Here is a 20,407-nt window from a genome sequence, read left to right on the forward strand (position 1 = left end):
CTGTTAACGTTATTACCATCATTTTTCCAAAATTAAATTTCTGCGTCTTCTGTTGAAAACTTTGTGCAATTGTCTAGATTTTAAAAAACAAATTAGGCAAAGTAGTAAATTTAAAAAATTAAGAAATTACTTCTTTGCTTCTCTGGATGTTCTGGAAAACTACTGCAGAGACATGTCTGGGACATGTTTTATTAGATAACCAGATCAATAACAACAAAATAAATGAAAATCCTGGTTTACTTTAACCTCGTACAGTTTTACAATGGCTTCATATTAGCGAGGTTTCTAGATTTCAGGTAAAATCTTTTATTAGCTGTAACTCCATAACTAAACATTTGCGGACCTATGTTCATCTGAACTTTTTTCATTAGTTTTACTTGTAGAATAACATATTAAAATATTTGCATATCTTCATAAATCACCCTGTATATAGAGATTGTGGGTATATAACTTCACTAAATCTGAGGTCTTCCTCACTACTGTCAGTCGCTAGAAATCATAAAATAACTAAAAGTCTCTCTTATGACAGTATTATTTTTCGTTTACAATGGATTGATGACGTTAAGCGACTCAGAATTGTATGAGTCAATCAGTATTATATAATTACAAAAATCATCGGACTCCCGTTATTTAAGAAACACAATGTGTGTGACTTTCTTCCCTTGAGTTAGCCAATTCTTTGCCAACAGCTTTCTCTCGGCTTTTTTTTTTTTGGCCTTGTTATGTCTAAAACAGTTAAGGGAAATTCTCGTTTTTCTTCCTGTGTAAAACCAAAGGGGATCTCGTAGAATGAACTGAAGATAAACAAATCACAACAACATGGCGGCGAAGGAATCGCTGAGTGCAGTCGGTTGGCACTTGTATAGGCTGCCACGAAATTGGTAGGTCGGCCGATAAATTAGTGCATGTCTAGAGGCCTTAATATCTACATCTTCATCTATAGTCTGCAAACCACCGTGAGGTGCATCACAGAGGGTACATGCCAATGCACCAGTTATTAGGGCTTCTTCCTATTGGCTTCATGTGTGGAGTGCAGAAAGAATGATTGTCTGAATACCTCTGTGCTTGCTGTAACTATTCTAATCTTATCCTCATGATCCCTATGTGAGCCGTATGAAGGGGACTGCAGTATATCTTTAGAGTCAGCATTTAAAGGCGGTTTTTTAAACCTTTGGCAGTAGACATTCTTGGGATAGTTTACATCTATCTTCAAGTCTGCCAGTTCCATTTGCTCAGTATCTCTGTGACACTCTCCTATAGTTCAAACACTTCAGTGACCATTTGTGCTGCCCTTCCCTGTGTACGTTCAGTATCCCTGTCAGTCCTATTCAGTATGAGTCCCACACACTTTATCAATATTCTAGAAATGTTCGCATGAGTGATTTGTGAGCGTCGCCTATGTAGACTACACTTCCTCAGTATTTTAATAAAAAAACGAAGTCTGCCACCTGCTTTATACACCACTGAGACTATGTGAGCGTTTCATTTCATATCCCTACAAGGTATTTGTTTGAGTTTGCTGGTTCCAACAGTGACTCATTGGCATTATAGTCATAGGATGTTACGTTATATCGTTCTGCGAAGTGCACAGTTCTACATTTCTGAACATTTAATGCAACTTGCCAATCTTTGCGCCACTTTGAAATCTTACCAAAATCTAACCGAATATTTTTGCAGCTTCTTTCAGATAGTACTTCATTATAGATAACTGCCTCATCTACAAAATGTCTGAGGTTACTTTTAATATTGTCAGCAAGGTAATTAATATGCAACATGAACAGCAGGGATCCCAACTGATTTTCCTGGGACACACCTGCAGTTACTCCTACATCTGACAATGACTCTCCACCTCTCTCCAAAAGTCTCTCAGTCCAGTCACAAATTTCAGTTAATACCCCATATGATCGTACTTTTGACAATAAGCATAGGTGTTGTACTGAGTCAAATACTTTTCGGAAATGAAGAGCTTTCAGTATGCGATTTGAGAAAAGTGTGAATTGAATTTCTTATGATCGATGTTTTCAGAAGCTATGCTGGTTGGCATGGCGGAGGTCATTCTGTTCAAGATACCTCATTATGTTTCAGTTCAGAATATGTTCTTAGATTCTACAAGAAATTGATGTCAAGGATAGTGGATGGTAGTTTTGCGGATCACTTCTACTACCATTCTTACAGGCAGGTGTGGCATTTGCTCTTTTCAAAGAACTGGGCATGTTTTCTCAATTTCAGTTCCTGTCTCATTCAGTAGAGACTGGTCACTAACTTTAGTGCCATTAAAACCTTTACATATGACCATAATTTCTTTGGGTTTTGTGAAAGAGCATTTGCTACGGTAGTCACGAAAGGGCTCATGCACTGCTCCCTTGAGAACCAAATTGTTTTCGTTCATATCTCTCTATCTATAACCCTATGCTTTGCTTTACACCTATTACACAGGCTCACAGTGACTGTATACCATAGTGGTTCCCTCCTATTATGTGCTTTTCTGCTAGGAATCTATCTTTCCAGCGAATGGTCAACTATGATTTAAAAATTTGAGACATAGTTCCTCTGTATGCTCCTGTCCTGTGCAGAAAGTTTCAAGTTCGTCACTGAGATATGACATAGCTTTTGTTTGTTTTAGTTATACTTTGTACTTTGGTAATCATTGCTGCCACAACCACATCATTGTCACTATCAGTTTCGATGTGGTGATGTGGACATCTCAAAGAGGTCAGGTCTATTTCTTCCATTAGATACAATATATTTCCATCATGAGTTATATTCCTATCGTTTCTAGGTAGTTTCCAAAGAAGGCATTTAATAATGTTTCACAGGATGTCTTATCATGCCCACCACTAACAAACTGTAATTTTCCTAGTTAATTGTTGGGTGATTAAACTCTTCACCGATGATTACAGCATGATTGGTTAACTTATGTACAAGTAAACAGAGGTTTCCTCTAAAGTTTTCAGTCACATTAGGAGATGAGTCTGGTGGGCGACAGAAGGATCCAGTTATCTTTTTATCGCCACTCCTGATACTAAGTCTTGCCCCAACGATCTTCTCACATGCAGCTTCAACATCTATTCCGGAGGATTTGAGTTTCTTGTTTACTGTTACAAATACACCGTGTCTATTTCCCATTAGCCTATCCTTACGACATACAATTATATTTTCCCTAAAATTCTCACTGCGATCAATTTCAGGTTTCAGCCACCTTTTTGTCTGTAGTATTATGTGAGCTTCACTGCTTTTCAGGAGTGCTTCAAACTCTGGCATTTTGTTGTGAATGCTTTCTCAGTTAACCATTAGGATTTTAATATTCTCTCCTGTGAGTGGTAATTTTTTATCTTACACTGATACTTCTGTGTTTCCTACGTCTATCGTTGTCTGGACGGGATGGGGAGTCACCTAATCTAAAAAACAAAAAACCGGTGTGCACCACACACATGCACTCAGCTACCTGAGTAGCAGCCTACGATGTGTAGTGCACATCTCACCCTATGGTGCAAGTCCAGGTAGTTGCATCCTAGCTTGTCACAGTACCACCAAAGTCTCTAGTTCAGTCCTTCAACTCAACTCAGAACCTAAGGGATTTGATCTGTTCTGGGGACAATGCTGCAAATTGTGAGCTTCGTTGACACTTCATGTCCAAGGCTGGTCTTCTCAACCATCTCTGCCAGTCGTTGGAATGAACCAAGTATGACTTTGGAACCCAGACGACGGGCATCATTTGTTCCAATGTGTGCTACAGTGTACAATTGGTTGCACCCTGTTCCCTCAATGGCTGCTGGAATAGACTCTTCAACATCTTGAATGAAGCCCCCAGGCATATACACTGAGTGCAGCTGCTGCCCTTTCCTGTCTCTTTCTGCCATTTCCGTAAGGAGAAGTATCATTTGCTGTACGTTTGAACTGCCGACAATTAATAGACTTCTACACTTTTGCATTTAACTTCTCTTGACCTCAGCCGAAACAGGTGAAGTGAGTTCCACTGACTCAGTTCCAGTTGCAGTGTAAGACAGCACCTCAAACTTGATGATTAGGGGGATCAGAACAGCACTGTGAGCTCTCCCTGATTCCAATCCACCTTGTACAGGATGTGTAGATGTACCACTGAAACGCCACTCAAAGGCAAATGGACGGGCAATAACAGGCCCCATACTTTCTGCAGAGGAGACAGATCCACAAGAGCAGACAGTGCTTGAGATAGCTTAGGTACTGGTACCACAGGTACGAGTCTCAGGAGCTTTTCCAACACACCGATTTGCAGCAGCTACCAATCGGTTGATGGTAGTCAGGGCAATCTGCAGCTACTTATGAATGTCAAGCAACTTCTTCCATGTCCGAGAAACAGAATTCACAGAAAATTCCGAAGTCGGCTTTTATATATAAATAAAGATGCTTATTGCACGGATTTTTCACTTATCAGTTTCTGTGCATAGTTCTACAGCGGCGTGCCGAAGAAGGGCTCTTCAGCGTGAGTTTATCTCGGTCAAAAACGCTAATATGAGCAGCATCAACAAAGTTCGTCTTCTGCTAGCACCCCTTATGGATACAGGGGATGCTGCTTCTGCCTGTTGCAGCCGAACTATTCTTACGGCGCTCACTAACGTTTTTCCGTCAGTAGGCCAGCTGGAATGACAGGGAGCCATACGGTGTTTCCACAAGCCACTTGACTCACCGGTGCGATGGAGGGGATGTGTACGTGCAAGTGATTAATGCCAGCCAATCATATGAAAGCAGAAACTGATCCGTACCGCAGTGTTAAATATCAACTGCAGGATGGCGCCAGAATCGAAAAGCTTTGTTTACGTCCAAAGGTTCTCGTAATCACTTTTGTTTCCTCAGGTTGATTGTGGGTTTTGAGGTATTTGCTGTAACTGTCTCTGCGCGATTAAGGTCATTATAAAACCCAAACCGCAACAAGGGTGTGATGGAGAACAGAAGAGCAAGACTTTACGGAAAGAAGTTTTCAACTATATCAGAAAAAATATTTCCTGGTTTGTCTACATGTTCCGCCCAAACATTAAACTGCCCGGAGGGAGTAGGTCAGAATTTTACAGTAATTTTTTACATTCTGTTTGCAGTTCGTTTTCCTGTTCCTTACCACTGCTTTTATGAATTAAATTATTTTTCTATTACGCTGAGCCATATCGGGAAGCAAGAATCTTCATTGGCCATTGATTATTTTCCAGAATTGAGTCGTTGACATTGATAACTGTTCATAATAATGTATACAAGTATTGCACGGAAAAATTACACACACGAAGGAAAAAACTTGCTTTAGTTGTACCAAAATGCATCTTAATACTAGAAACAGAGTAGACGTACATACATTTTGCTTATTGGTGTTAATTTCTAATTATTTTACATTTTATTTGAGTAATCTTTAACTGTATAGTAAGTTTTTTTGAGATGGTGTGCGTAAACTTTTTTTTTGCAGTCTGTTCCTCATGCTTCTTTGATGTCTTTTTATGTAATGTATTATATAATTTTAACAGTTAAAATGTGTTGTCTCCCATTTCCCCATCCCCTTCCCATGAAATCTTGGTTGTATTGGCAAACCGATTTCTAGCTCGGCCCGAGGTCTAGGTTATGTTGGATGGTGACAATTTGATTGTGAGTTGGCAAAGCTAATGAATGCGAAAGTAGAAAGTTTGGTTGTAACAAATTAACTGTTAATGAAGCTTAATGCTTACATATAATTTGGTTGAGAGCTGGCAAAGCCAACAAATGTGAAAGTAAAATGAAGGTTGTGGGAACAAATTAGTCGGTAGCGCAGCCCAATATTTACGTCCATGCTATATTGAAAAGTGCAAAGGGGATCAATAGTTAACACTGTTACTGTTTTGTGTTTTCTTTCTAAATGTATTCATTCTCTGGTTCTTGTTTGTGTATAGAGCTATTTGTGGCAGGTTGATGTATGGTTTTTTTCTTGATGTGCACTTACGTTTAGAAAATATATAACTTGCAGGGGACGTTGAGATCCACAGGTCTTTAAAAAATTCCAGGCAGTGGGCTCCCTTGTTCTTTTTCATTATTCGAGGATGACCCAATTTGTAAATTGAAAATTTCTTTTAATGTTTTTCTGTTAGTGGCCTAGAAAATTGCACTGTCACTAGTGACTGAATGATCATATGCATAGGTTTTTATTTTGAGGCAGTTGTTATGACACAGTCTTTGTCTTCTTAATGTTAAGTGTTACTATATGCTGCTCCTACCATTTGTGTTTGGTAAGGTGTCCTAAAACTGATACAAATAAATGATAAACCCAGTCTCTGTAGAAGAAAACCATACATATCACAAATGTTGTGTGTGCTGCCATTTTTTAGGAAGTGTTAGTGATATTTTTTTCTGTTATTTACTTTACTTTCAATGTAACTGCAATAGCTGTGAAAGCATACACAAGTGCGCGTGCAAATGCATGTGCCGTCTACTCTTCGCAGGTGAACTTCCTGTCAGTGATGTAACCGAGAAGTTTCGTGTCATCTGTATTAGGCTTGGCCAAGAATCCAGTGCCACCAAGACTACATAATACCAATGCAGCACATTGTCTTAATTTATTTTAATTTAGTCTACTGTGGACCATTCTTGGGCCATATTGAATTATAAAACTGCCTTATGAAATGCCTAATTGCGGTCTTTCCCACTGGGTAATAATATTATCTTGTCAGTGAATAGTAATATCTGATCTCCACATCCAGTCATGTAGAAATTCTATCGATAAAGAGAAGCTCAAGTGCAGATCCCAGTGTGATTGTGTATTCTAGCTCCTTTTCACACAATATTGCTCTTTGGTCAGGTACAATCTGTTACCTTCTTTTGAAGTAGAGTTGTGTGATTGTCAGACTACAATCAACACCATAGTGTGGAAGTGTCTTAGTGCGGCTTTTCTAAGGCCACAGTGACATTGCTACTTACACTTTTACAATGCTATATCTTCCTTTCTTAAATCCGTGGCGTATATTGTAGAATATGCTACTTAACATGTAAATGGAAAAACTTTTTTTTCAGTGCAGATTCCATCACTTTAGGATGTACAGGAATGATTGATATTGGACTCTAGCATAACATTGTAATCAGGTCGTCTTTTTCTGTAAACTGTTGTTAGAGCTACTGGGGGAAGCATTTGTTTATTACTGTGACTAGCTGATAAATCCAAAATTGCCTGGGTATTCATTTTGCCAATTTTGTATTAGAAATGAGAACAAAAAAATACTGTGTTTGTAGTGTAATATTGAAAAAAATTCAGTTCTATGTATTTGTGAAAACACCTTTAAGATTATGAAACAGTTGCACAAAGAAGTAGGCAGATTGTATCACTTCGTGTATGGCAATACAGTTTTGTAAACATCTCTATGACAATGCCTCTTCATGGCTCTATAAATGGTTATAGTTTTCAACTATAGCTGTTTGTGATTCACAGTTGAAACCTGTTGAAAACACTGTCAGATGTCAGGAATTTCCTTACTTTGACTTGGCTGTAGGAGTGTCTTAGTAGGAAAGAATAAATTAATTAAAACTGTGTATGATGCGGCATTTTTCATGTATCTCAGTGTTTGTAACGTCATATGTCTTGAACTATGTGTCTTATAATGATACATTGTGTAGATATATTCAGCAGCAAATGTGGATACTGTATCCAAATTATGTTGCAAATAGTTAGTAGCAAGGAAGCAATAAATTTAAACATCGTGCACAATGCAGCATTTTTTCACGCATTTTAGTGTTTATGGCACCATTTCTCCTGAAGTATGTGTGGTACCATGATATAATTTTGTTGGTGCATTTAACAGCATACATAGATACTGTCTGCGAAATTTATTGCGAATAATGTTAGTAGCAGAGAAGTAATAAATTTAAATGTTATATATGATATGGCAACTTTTTGTGCACCTTGTTTATGATGCCTTACCTCCTGAACTATGGTAGGTAGGTGGCACTTGCCCTCACAGTGATTGCTACCTGGCCGTTAGGGATGTATGTAGCCTACCAAGTTCTGTTGAAATTGGTCCAGTGGTTCAAAAGGAGCAGTGGAACATACATACATCCATTTTTATAATGTGTAGTTTATTGGTTTTGGAATTTCAAAAGTAATTTTCTTCAGGACAGCACGTGAGACACCATAGGTATCTGGACTCTTCAAAGGCTTTTAAGTTTTCACAGTGCTAATGATAGTTTTATGGTGCTCTTTCTCCCATTCACTAATGGAACAATGGTATAGACCTGCTTGTCTTATGCCCATTGACTAGATCCCAAGCTCCTTTGCATGGCTTGTGGGCCTTTTCAGTGCAACTGAATCCTTTGTAGCCTCTTTACTCTACCTGTTGTACATTCCTTTTGCTTGTAAAGAATGCAACAACACGTATTCCTTATACTGAACTCTGTTGCCACTTTGAGGTGTTCATTTATTATTGGTGCAATGCATTTTTTTAACTAGTTTAAGAATGTACTGTGATTTTTGTTTGGTTACTTTTTGTCTTGAAATTTGCTCATAGGATCTTTCTTAGGGAATAGTGGGAAATGCTTAAAAATTTAGCCCTGAGGACATTGAATACTTGTTCTCCCTTAAGTTTCTTGTTGCCAGTTAACAAATGTGATACAGGTTTCAGATGATATACTTTCTCCTTTTTAATGATTCTGCTGCCGAACACCTACTTTAAACACCGAGAAATATTTGTTAAATTAATTACAGAATTTATACTTGGCATTGTAATGAATGGTTGGCTCCACTATACTTATCCTATTACTCCAAGTAGTTTGACAAATAATAACAATTTCAATACGGACATCTCTTGTCAAAATGTTCTTGTGGGTTAAATGAAGAGACATGAAATGTATCACATGTGGTTGTAAAATGATTATACAATTGATTTGTATGAGCACGCTGAGTAAGTGTGTCAATGTTTCTTAATTAAATCGTTGGAGATGGTAGGTGGACCAATGTTTATTCGCACATTGGTATATTTATAAGTATTCTGGACTTTTACCGCCCATCCCATATATTAAATCAACACAGTACCTTGTTGGGTTAATTTCCTTGACAAAAAAATTATTGATTGCATACACTGTCACACCACCAGAAAGAGCTGTTTCTGGTACTATGCACTCAGTGTCTGTGCACTTGTTATGTGTGTGTGTGTGGTATTCACCTTCTGCTTTCACCAGTCAGTACTGAAAAACACAACACACATGCTTTCAGTTCCTTAACAACGAATGGTAACACAAGCTTTGATCTCAGACACTGAACATCTAGACTGGCAGTTAGTATAAGTGCATTTAATTGTGTATCCATGGTACATTACTAGGATACTGGGCATCTTCCAGAATAAAAAGTGATGAACCACAACATTTCTTGGCTATATTGTATTCAATATTATTTTGTCCTGTAGGTCCACACCAGTCTTGAAACTGTTGTTATCATCCTTTGTCTTAACTTCAGAATTCAGAATTACATGCAGAAAATTTGTGGATAGTGAACAACCTGAACTCTTTGAAATGGATGTTAAGTAGTTGGTGTCTCGTGTTCTTGGCTGTGTGTTTTAGTTGCAGATGTCATTCATGTTTGATTTACAATATTCCATTTGGTGCTTCTGGATGGAAGCTTGGATTCTGTTGTTTGCTAGACCTGCGTAGGCCCAGAGGAGATGGCAAGAGTGTTGAAGATAGTGATACTGCATCTTGCTTTGACCTTTGATAGCACTACTGGCACTTTGTTTTTTAAATGCAGGGTATGGTGACAGCATGAACTGTATCCTAGCTTGACGTGTAGGTTATATTGGAATATGACAGTTTGGGTATGAGTTAACAAAGCCAACAAATGTACCGTGGTTAAAAGTTTCATATTTATTTATTATTTTTATGACACTGATGTGTAGCATAGCCTGAGGCCTCCTTTAGGCTATGAGGTGAGAACTTGGTTGTAAGTTGTTATATGTTTGAAGGCATATCAAAACATCGGCTAGTGTGGAGAACAAACCATATGAGATAGAACTAACAGAAACAAAGAAGTGTTTATGAAAGTATATTTACAATGTTTTATCTTCATTCAACTGGAAGATGTGTCAGAAGTTCTGGCTTTAAGAGAGAATTAGTTGGGCATTGTAGACAATAGTATATGACAAACCTAGGAAAACTGACAAAACGGATTTCATTATTTATAATTCACTCCCACCTCTCCCCCCACCCACAACCCCACCTCTGCCCCTTACATCCCCCCCTCTCTGCACACCCCTCGCCGTGTGTGTGTGTGTGTGTGTGTGTGTGTGTGTGTGTGTGAGAGAGGGAGAGGGAGAGGGAGAGGGAGAGGGAGAGGGAGAGGGAGGGGGGGGGGAGTGGGAGATGAAGGTGCACACTATATTTATATTGTGTGAACCACTTGCTGCAGATGATGACTAGAAAGACATTTTTATTATTCTTTGGTTAAGTGGCTTAGTTGTAACATAGTCATTCTTTACGATTTTTAGTTTTAACAGATCTGTTAGGATTCGATTATCAAGTTGTTGAAAAGTTTTAGAGATAAATAGTTATTGTGCGTACAATCACCTTTCTGTGTAGTAGGAAGAGCACAATGAGCTATATCTTTTAGATGGTGACCTCGGAAAACCAAGACAAATTGGTAAATTTGAGCACAGCACTTCATGTTATGGATCCAAACGCCTTCAGATAGAACAGAAAGTTTCACAGCTGCAGGGAGATTTGGAGAAACAAATTAAAGACTTGCAAATGAAAATTACAGTACAGGATGACAAGAGTTCCCACCTATAGGGGGCATCGGCAGCAGCGGGTGGAGCAGTGACGCATAAAGCAGTTGCTGGCCCACCAATGAAGCCACAAATACCTAAGCTCCTACTGGAGGAGACAGTTTAGATTTAGAATTCACACAGAACATCATTACAGAAAATTACACTTAATTTTGCAGTGGCTGTCAATAGCCTGGATGCAAGAGCAATAGAGACAGTGTCCAATGTTAAAATTAAAACTGCCCACACAAAACTTGTACCAACTCTTGAGAGACACAATAAGACAACACCTATGCAAAACCACAAATCAACAGACGCAGCAGTTCCTGCAGCCCAGAAGTTTTGGCGGCATCTCCGAAGTATGGTAGAGGAGGAAGACAATGCCGAATGGCACATTAAGGCATGTATGGCTCACACAGCTGCCACTGTAGCTAAAAACAACGGTAGTCGCATGTAGCACTGATATCAATGCTGTGCTGTCGGTGGCAGAGAAAATATGTGCAATAGAAGGACAAGAAGGCACATTCGTGACAATGGAAGATGGAGGCTGCAGGTGTAAGGCAAGTACCGAGAGTGAACGTAGACTTGCAACTCCATGATCTAAGCTACAGACTCATACAATGCAGAAGCAGCTGTCAACACTAGAGGTGAAGATACTTGGTTTCCCTGGATGACAGAGCCAGACACCGTGGGAATGAGATGAACAGATATGTTGCTACCACAAATAGTTTGCTCACTTTGCCTTGCCCTTTCCCAGATGAGTTCAGCAACCTGCAATAGGCACAGTAGGCCACATGTTTTCCGAAAGTCGCCAAGATACAAATGAAAAATCAACCCCCACAACTATAGTAGCTGAGAGTGAAGTTGTAGGAGATGAACAGGGTTCTGCACCAGTGATTGGACTGATTACGTGTGACAGTTTATCCAGGAGTGAACAGACAAAGAAAAATGTTTGCCCATTCACTTTGTTCCAGTGCCTGTGCATGATAGGCTGGGAGACCCTGTGGGGATTATTGTACATTAAACACAAGGACAAACCTGGACCACTATGCTGTTTCCAATCTACGTGTTAGCCGAAATCATTTTTTTCAGTGTAGTAAATTGTAAAAAGGCCTATAACCAGATTCTGGGGGCTGAAGTAGACATTCTCAGGGCTGCCATCATAACACCTTTCGGTCTCTTAGAGTTTTGCTGCGTGCCACTCAGTCTAAAAAACGCAGCCCGGTCTTGGCAGAGATTCATTGATGAGGTACTGAGGAGACTAAATTTCTGTTTTACATACACGGACAGTATATTGATATTTTCATAAACGCCCAGATTACATGAAGACCACCACAAGACAGTGTTTCAGAAAATCCGGATGTTGTTGTTGTTGTTGTTGTTGTTGTGGTCTTCAGTCCAGAGACTGGTTTGATTCAGCTCTCCATGATACTCTACCCTGTGCAAGATTCTTAATCTCCCGGTACCTACTGCAACCTACATCCTTCTGAATCTGTTTAGTGTATTCATCTCTTGGTCTCCCTCTATGATTTTTACCCTCCATGCTGCCCTCCAATACTAAATTGGTGATCCCATGAACTAGAAATAAACAAAGCTAAGTGTGTCCTCCGGCAGAAGCAAATCTGATTCTTAGGGCATGAAGCGTCAGTGTTGGGGATATGTCCTCTCAAAGAACAAGTTGAGGCCATTAAAAAATCCTGTCGCCAACATGTTACTGTCAGTTTAGGAGGTTCCTGGGGATCATCAGCTTTCACAAGACGCCATTTACCTGGGGCGGAGAAGATGCAGGAATTACTCATGGACGCGCTGGCGGGTAACAAGCACACTGATTTTGTAATGCATCTTTGGTGGTTGTAGTGGACACCAGACAGTCTGCAATCGTTGTTGCCCTGTATTAAAAAGTTGAGAGTAGTTGCGAAACCTTCAGGGTTTTTCTCAAAAAATCTTTCAAAAGCACAAGCTGAGTGGTGTGCGTATGATAGGGAGCTGCTGACCATTTATGAAGCTATCCATTACTTCTGCCCTTGTGTCGAAGCTCACTCTTTTACTGTTTCTACCAACCATAAGCCGATGACCTTCATCTCTAAGGAGAGGAAAGAAGGTTATTCCGCACAACAATTCCACGAGCTGGAATTCATTGGGTAGTTTACCATTGATATTCAGCACGAAAGGGACAGATAATATAGTGGCACATTTTTTCCTAATAGTTGTTGCAATTTATGAATTGTGAGATTACAATCAGCTAAGAAAAGAGCAAGCCACTGATGAACAGCTACAGCAGTTATTACAGGACACCTCAACACCCCTTAAACTCAAGCAAGTAAGAATATTAGGGAAGAAGGCACTTAATTTGGTGCGACATGTCCAAACACCATCTGACACCATTCGGTCCCATGAGGATGCGATGCTTGGTGTCTGACAGCACTTGCAACCTCGCACTTCCAGGTGCTAACACAACTATCAGATTGTTGACAGAGAAATTTGTGTGGTCTGATGTAAAAGAAGTTGCCACATGTGATTGCGGACATGCCCATCCAGTCAAAGGTGTAAAGTTGGTAGACATGCATAAGACTGTAGGAGACTTTCTGGAAACAGCAAATCAGTTCTTCCATGTGCACACAGGTCTTGTAGGTACATAGCTACCACCTGAGGGATACTGATCTTTGTTCATAGCGGTTGACAGATATACGTGATGGTCAGAGGCAGTATCTGTCAGTGAGAGATTGGTGGAGACTACAGCAAGGGCCTTCTTGAACACATGGGTGTCACAATTCGGGTATCACCTGTGATAAAGGATGATACACTCCTGGAAATGGAAAAAAGAACACATTGACACCGGTGTGTCAGACCCACCATACTTGCTCCGGACACTGCGAGAGGGCTGTACAAGCAATGATCACACGCACGGCACAGCGGACACACCAGGAACCGCGGTGTTGGCCGTCGAATGGCGCTAGCTGCGCAGCATTTGTGCACCGCCGCTGTCAGTGTCAGCCAGTTTGCTGTGGCATACGGAGCTCCATCGCAGTCTTTAACACTGGTAGCACGCCGCGACAGCGTGGACGTGAACCGTATGTGCAATTGACGGACTTTGAGCGAGGGCGTATAGTGGGCATGCGGGAGGCCGGGTGGACGTACCGCCGAATTGCTCAACACGTGGGGCGTGAGGTCTCCACAGTACATCGATGTTGTTGCCAGTGGTCGGCGGAAGGTGCACGTGTCCGTCGACCTGGGACCGAACCGCAGCGACGCACGGATGCACGCCAAGACCGTAGGATTCTATGCAGTGCCGTAGGGGACCGCACCGCCACTTCCCAGCAAATTAGGGACCCTGTTGCTCCTGGGGTATCGGCGAGGACCATTCGCAACCGTCTCCATGAAGCTGGGCTACGGTCCCGCACACCGTTAGGCCGTCTTCCGCTCACGCCCCAACATCGTGCAGCCCACCTCCAGTGGTGTCGCGACAGGCGTGAATGGAGGGACGAATGGAGACGTGTCGTCTTCAGCGATGAGAGTCGCTTCTGCCTTGGTGCCAATGATGGTCGTATGCATGTTTGGCGCCGTGCAGGTGAGCGCCACAATCAGGACTGCATACGACCGAGGCACACAGGGCCAACACCCGGCATCATGGTGTGGGGAGCGATCTCCTACACTGGCCGTACACCACTGGTGATCGTCGAGGGGACACTGAATAGTGCACGGTACATCCAAACCGTCATCGAACCCATCGTTCTACCATTCCTAGACCGGCAAGGGAACTTGCTGTTCCAACAGGACAATGCACGTCCGCATGTATCCCGTGCCACCCAACGTGCTCTAGAAGGTGTAAGTCAACTACCCTGGCCAGCAAGATCTCCGGATCTGTCCCCCATTGAGCATGTTTGGGACTGGATGAAGCGTCGTCTCACGCGGTCTGCACGTCCAGCACGAATGCTGGTCCAACTGAGGCGCCAGGTGGAAGTGGCATGGCAAGCCGTTCCACAGGACTACATCCAGCATCTCTACGATCGTCTCTATGGGAGAATAGCAGCCTGCATTGCTGCGAAAGGTGGATATACACTGTACTAGTGCCGACATTTTGCATGCTCTGTTGCCTGTGTCTATGTGCCTGTGGTTCTGTCAGTGTGATCATGTGATGTATCTGACCCCAGGAATGTGTCAATAAAGTTTCCCCTTCCTGGGACAATGAATTCACGGTGTTCTTATTTCAATTTCCAGGAGTGTAGTGTGGATCAGTGGGGAAACATTGTATATGCTACAGCAGATTAAGGACACGCAAACCTACACAGCACCCTTCCACAGCCTCATGGCATGGAGAAAGAAAAGTGTTGGTACAGAAGGACATTGTAACATGTTACGTTACAAACAGATATAGTATGCATGCTGTTACAATCACCTTATTTGGGTCCTTTCTGGATAGCACAACGAACATACAGTATATTTAGCATACAAGGATAAGCTGCTGATGGTGTTATGGGAACGAGTGATGCCAGCCTACGTGTTCAGTCCAGAAGCACCTGTACAGCAACAAGGTCAAGGAACAGCTACACCACGTACAGCAGCTGAACCTGAAGTGGGAAATGGGGAACCAACAGCAGCACAACTGGTGAGTTTAGAACAACAACAACAACAAATGTTAGTGAATTTCACAAGTGCTGGTTGGTCGGTTTGTCATAAGGACCCGCACATACCAGGAGCTCCACTCTACTGCAGAGGGGCTGTTTGGGAAGTGCCTGCTATGGACAATGACTAGAAAGACATTTATATTGTTCTTTGGTTGGGCAGCTGAGTTGTAACAAAGTTTTTGTTTGCCGATTTTAGTTTTCACAGTTCTCTGTTACTGATTCCATTGTGAAATTGCTGAACTGAATTTTTGAGGGAAATATATGAAGGGCTCCGAGAGATATAGTCATAAGCCACAACTTTCACGAAATTGAGTTTTTCATGTTGCGGCATTCTTAACAATGTCTTCTTCATAATGTGTTGAAAAAGTTCCATGTTACTGCAACAGATGGGAGGCTGTGATGGAGTGCAGTTCTATGCTGTACCATCTGGTGGTAGTTTCAGAAGATATATAGTCACAAGCCACGGCAAAATGGCAGGTGGGTCAGGAACGTCTGAAGCGTCTTTGGGTCAATAATGCATATTTGACACAGACAGTAGTGGAAGTGAAGAGCTTTACCCTTTGGATCCTGACAGTGATGAATCTTGGCATCCATCGACCAGCAGTTCCAGCTCAGATGATGTTTTGGTAAGTATATAAAACGGTTTATTTCTGGTGATTAATTTCCTGTGGCTTGTGACTTTGTTCCTCTCAACATTGACAACGCATTTGCCAGCTATCCTGTGTGTTAATGATGAAACTTGATGGGAACATTTATATTACTGCTTAGTGATGCAGTAATGTAGTTTCAAAGGCAAAAGATGTATAAAAAATATTTTCTCATTAATGTGATTTTAACGAAATTTAATGTTTTGTGTGGCTTATGACTATATCTCACGCAAATTCTTAGACTATTTTGCTCTTCATATTATAGCTTGAAATAAGTAGAATAAATGAAGAATCAACCGAAAAACCAAAGCCTTCACGAAAAAGAAAGCGAAATATTGATCAGTGGAAGAAAAATAAAGCAAAACGTCGACGAAATGCTGGTCAGCAGTATAAGTCTTTAAAAACCCACAAGACTGTTCAGGCTGCTACTATAGGAAGTCCCTGTACTTGTTTAAATAAATGCTTCACAAAACTACTTGGAGAGAAAGAAAACGATTTTCATTCATTTTGGGACATAGGAAACTTTAATGCCCAGAATACTCACCTGATGAGCTGTATGAAAATAGAACCAAAAAAGCGGAGGTTTGTTCACTATTTAAATAAAAATGGTTTAATATTTTGTATATTTATTTCATTTTGTCATATTTGTCATAATTTCTTTCAAAGCTATCCAAAAAAGACTTCGAAGAAAGTATCATCCAGGGATGTTACATTTTCTTGTAATGTGAGGGTATGCGGAATAGAAGTCATGATCTGCAAGGAAGCTTTCCTAAGGGTTCATGGCTTGCAGATACATGCACGAAGAGTGAGGAATTTGCAACATCAAATGAAGCAGGGATTTGCAGTGCCAAAAGAAGATGGAAGAGGTTTGTATGTTACTCTGTGCTATAAGTTAGGGATGTGCTCAAACTGAGTACTATACAAATATTTCAAATAGGAAGAGGATATAAGCTCATCTTTCTTTTCTTTCATGAAAACATGGAAACTACCCACATAAATTTCAAGACGAAGCTGTACAAAGTGTTAGAGAATTTCTTAATGCCATACCGAAATATAACAGTCATTACAGTAGGCAACAGAACCCAAATAAAGTGTATTTGGATTGTGATCTCACAACTGCTTCCTTATTTTGAGATAAATACTCAGAATACTGCAAGGAAAAGCAGGTTCCTGCAATATCTGAAAGTAAATTCAGAGAAATTTTCATATCTGAATTTAACATAGGCTTCAAACTACCAAAAAGTGACACCTGTTCAAAATGTGATGATTTTCTAATTGCAATTAATAACCCAGAATTATGTGCAGAAGTCACAGAAAAGAAACAACAATATGAACTGCATCTCAAAAAGGCTGACAGAGGACAAAATATGATTGCATCTTTAACTGCTCTGGCTAAAGAAAATTCGAAAGAGCATCATGTGATAGCAATGGATATGCAGCAAATGTTCCCCACACCTTAACTAACAGTTGGTCCAGCATTTTACAAGAGAAAAATATGGACATACAACTATGGTATCCATGACTGTGGATCAAATAAGGGTTATATGTTCCTGTGAAGCGAGAAAGATGGAGGACGGGGTTCAGATGAGATTGGGAGCTGCTTATTTAAGTACTTGGAGATAACTAATCCTCGGACAAAACATCTCCACATGATCACAAACAACTGCAAGGGTCAGGCAAAGAATTGGACTATTATTGCTTTGGAAAGGTCCCTTGTTGCTACCAAAAGATTTGATTCTGTCCAGCATTACTTCCCTGTGGTAGGTCACTCCAAGCTACCTTGTGTTCGTGATTTTGGTCACATTGAACGGTATGCAAGAAACAGACGTCCAATAGTGTACACTCCAGATGAATGGGCAGAAGTAATAAAATCTGCGAGTCCAAAACATTTCATTGTAACTAAAATGTAAAGAGAAGACTTCAGAAGTTTGGAAAGCCTGAAGACATTGATCTCAAAACATACAGAATCCATGTCTGGAGATCCCCACTATTTCAGTGAAGCTACTCAATTTAAGTTTGAGTCTGAAGATCTCTTCAAGCTAAGTGTAAAGCACTCTTATTCAGACATAGGAGCTTTCATGTCAGTGGATATTCGTGTCAAAAAGAAAGGAAGGCTAGTCGAACCAAATCCATATCAGCTACCAATAAAGTACAGAAAGCCACTACGAATTAACCAGAAAAAAATTGATGATGTACTGTCTCTTGTGCCATACATACCTGCAGCAAATCAAGATTTCTTTCGGTCATGTACTGTAAATAACATGTACAATGATGAGGTAGAGGAACTTCCTTGATGCAACTGTGTCAATGAAAAAGTGATTTATACATCTCAGATATCTGATATGTATATATTATTGTGTAAAAATTATATTTTCTGCTTAGTTAAAATAAATCCTTACAAATTCATACTTTATGTTTTAAACAATTTTTTGGGAGATATAGTCATAAGCCACCATTGACTACATCTTAATTAGAATCATTCTAAAATTAATATTTTATAGCATGCAGAGAGTTGACTATTTAACAACATGCTTCGCAAGTACTAAGCAAGTGTTTGCAGTAGAAATAAAGTTTCAATTCTGTATTAAACATTTTCAGACCTCCGTGGAACTTTAAACTCGCTGTATTTCAAAACTAGTTCGATGTGGCTTATGACTATATCTCTCCAACCCCTTCATACAGTAGTGGTGTTCACAATCGCCTTTACATGCAGTAGAGAGATCCAAATGAGCTATATCTATAACATAAATACTCTGCATGTATTGTGAACTACATAGTGGAAGATACTTTTTACTGTCATTTGTTTATTAAGCAGAGGAAACAATATTTAACATTCCATTGAGTTCGTTAGACTGAATAGTAGTTCTGAATTTATAAGAACAAAGGATAGAATTTTGTTGCCCCTACGTTTAAGGAGCTACCCCAGCATTTGACTTAAGTATTTACTTAAACCTATATGAGAATGGATGGGCAGGGTTTGAAGCCAAGCCCTCCATTTGGTCAAATATCTATTCTTTAACTTTCCTGAATAGTGTTTGGGAAAGGGTAACTGTGTTTTAGAAAGATTCTCATGTAATATCTCTGAGCATCCCTAACATTCTCCTTTTGTCTGATCTGGCAGTTAAAAATAAAGCAGCATGTCTAAGAATTGCTTTGGCAACATACTATAAACTAACGTGATGACGGTGCCATATGCTCAGGATGTTCTGAAGACTGTATTACATAAGAATCTTGAATGGTGTCATTGCATCTACATTGCTGTTTTCCTGTCTAATTTGTCAATTTTCCATCCCTACAGTTGGTTTTGAGTACTTCATCTTATGTAATATACCTTTGTTGCAAGGAGTATGAGTGTCGGGGCTTGACAGAGGTAAAGAAGAATTGTGTTCAAAACAAGGGAGAAGGGATAGATGACAATCCTGTGTAAAATTTTTTTGTTCACCAAGAAAAAGTTGTCATAATATAAAATGGCACAAAGTATTTGAAGCCCTCAGAAAAATACATGAATACTACAGGGAAAGACAGGTATCAGGTGGTTAATATGAAAGTGCAGTTACTCACAGAGGTCCAATATGTGCTGTAATTATCATACATCAGCGAAACTTTGTAGATGTTGTAATGATTTTGAAAAAAACTAGTTCCAATTTTAGCCACCAGTTGCAAATCTGGCACTGCAAATGCAAGAAAGATGTATATAAATGTTTCCATATGTAATGGATTAGGAACAATACATGGGCAGAAAAGGTCAAATAAGTGAGTAAAGGATAACATTGATTTTACTGTTAACTGCCGCTTGAACAGTTTGTTCAGTATGAGCATTGGAGGTGTTGATGAGGTGCTGCATCCATAAAATAACTTGATCAACAGTTGCTCACAGCAGTTCTGGCGGAGTCTGAGCAATGTGTTTCTTCTTACTGGCCTGAATGTGTCCCTGGTAAATGGATTCTTTTCATTATCGCCAGAGCCAAAAGTCACATGGATCCAGATAACGTAATCTTGCTGTCCATGCATCTGGAAAACCTCCAGAGGTAACATGTCCATGGAGAGTTGCATTGAGAAGATCTTTCACTGGGCAAGTGACACGAGGTGTTGCCCCAGTATTGCATAAAAACAGTGAGTTCCTCACATTTTCACTCTTCTAAAGGAGGAATCATGTCCTGTACAAGGAGGTGTCGATAACATGCAGACATCACAGCACATCTGACAGGCCCTCTGGATGTATTCTCTTCAAAGAAGAATGGACCAAGAATAAAGGTGCTTGTAAATCCACAGCAGTCAGTCACGTAAGGCGAATGCAATAGCTCTTCACGCACAACATGTGCTTTAACAGTACCCCCAGTCCGGCAGTTCTATCCGTTCACTGCACTGTGGAGTGTATAAAGTGCCTCGTTACTCCATTGTTGAGTCA

General features: G+C 40.3%; 1 protein-coding gene across 1 annotated transcript in view; it reads left to right on the forward strand.

Moving 5' to 3' along the window:
• Nucleotides 1–4,716: 4,716 nt before the first annotated feature.
• LOC126188942 (transmembrane protein 17-like) overlaps nucleotides 4,717–20,407 on the forward strand; it is a 59,038-nt gene continuing 43,347 nt past the window's right edge. Inside the window, exon 1 of the mRNA XM_049930689.1 lies at nucleotides 4,717–5,033. Within this exon, the coding sequence (XP_049786646.1) occupies nucleotides 4,919–5,033 (115 nt within the window). The 5' untranslated portion in view covers nucleotides 4,717–4,918. The remainder of the gene's footprint in view (nucleotides 5,034–20,407) is intronic.

This window comes from Schistocerca cancellata, chromosome 1 (genome assembly GCF_023864275.1).
Source record: "Schistocerca cancellata isolate TAMUIC-IGC-003103 chromosome 1, iqSchCanc2.1, whole genome shotgun sequence".
NCBI lineage: Eukaryota > Metazoa > Arthropoda > Insecta > Orthoptera > Acrididae > Schistocerca > Schistocerca cancellata.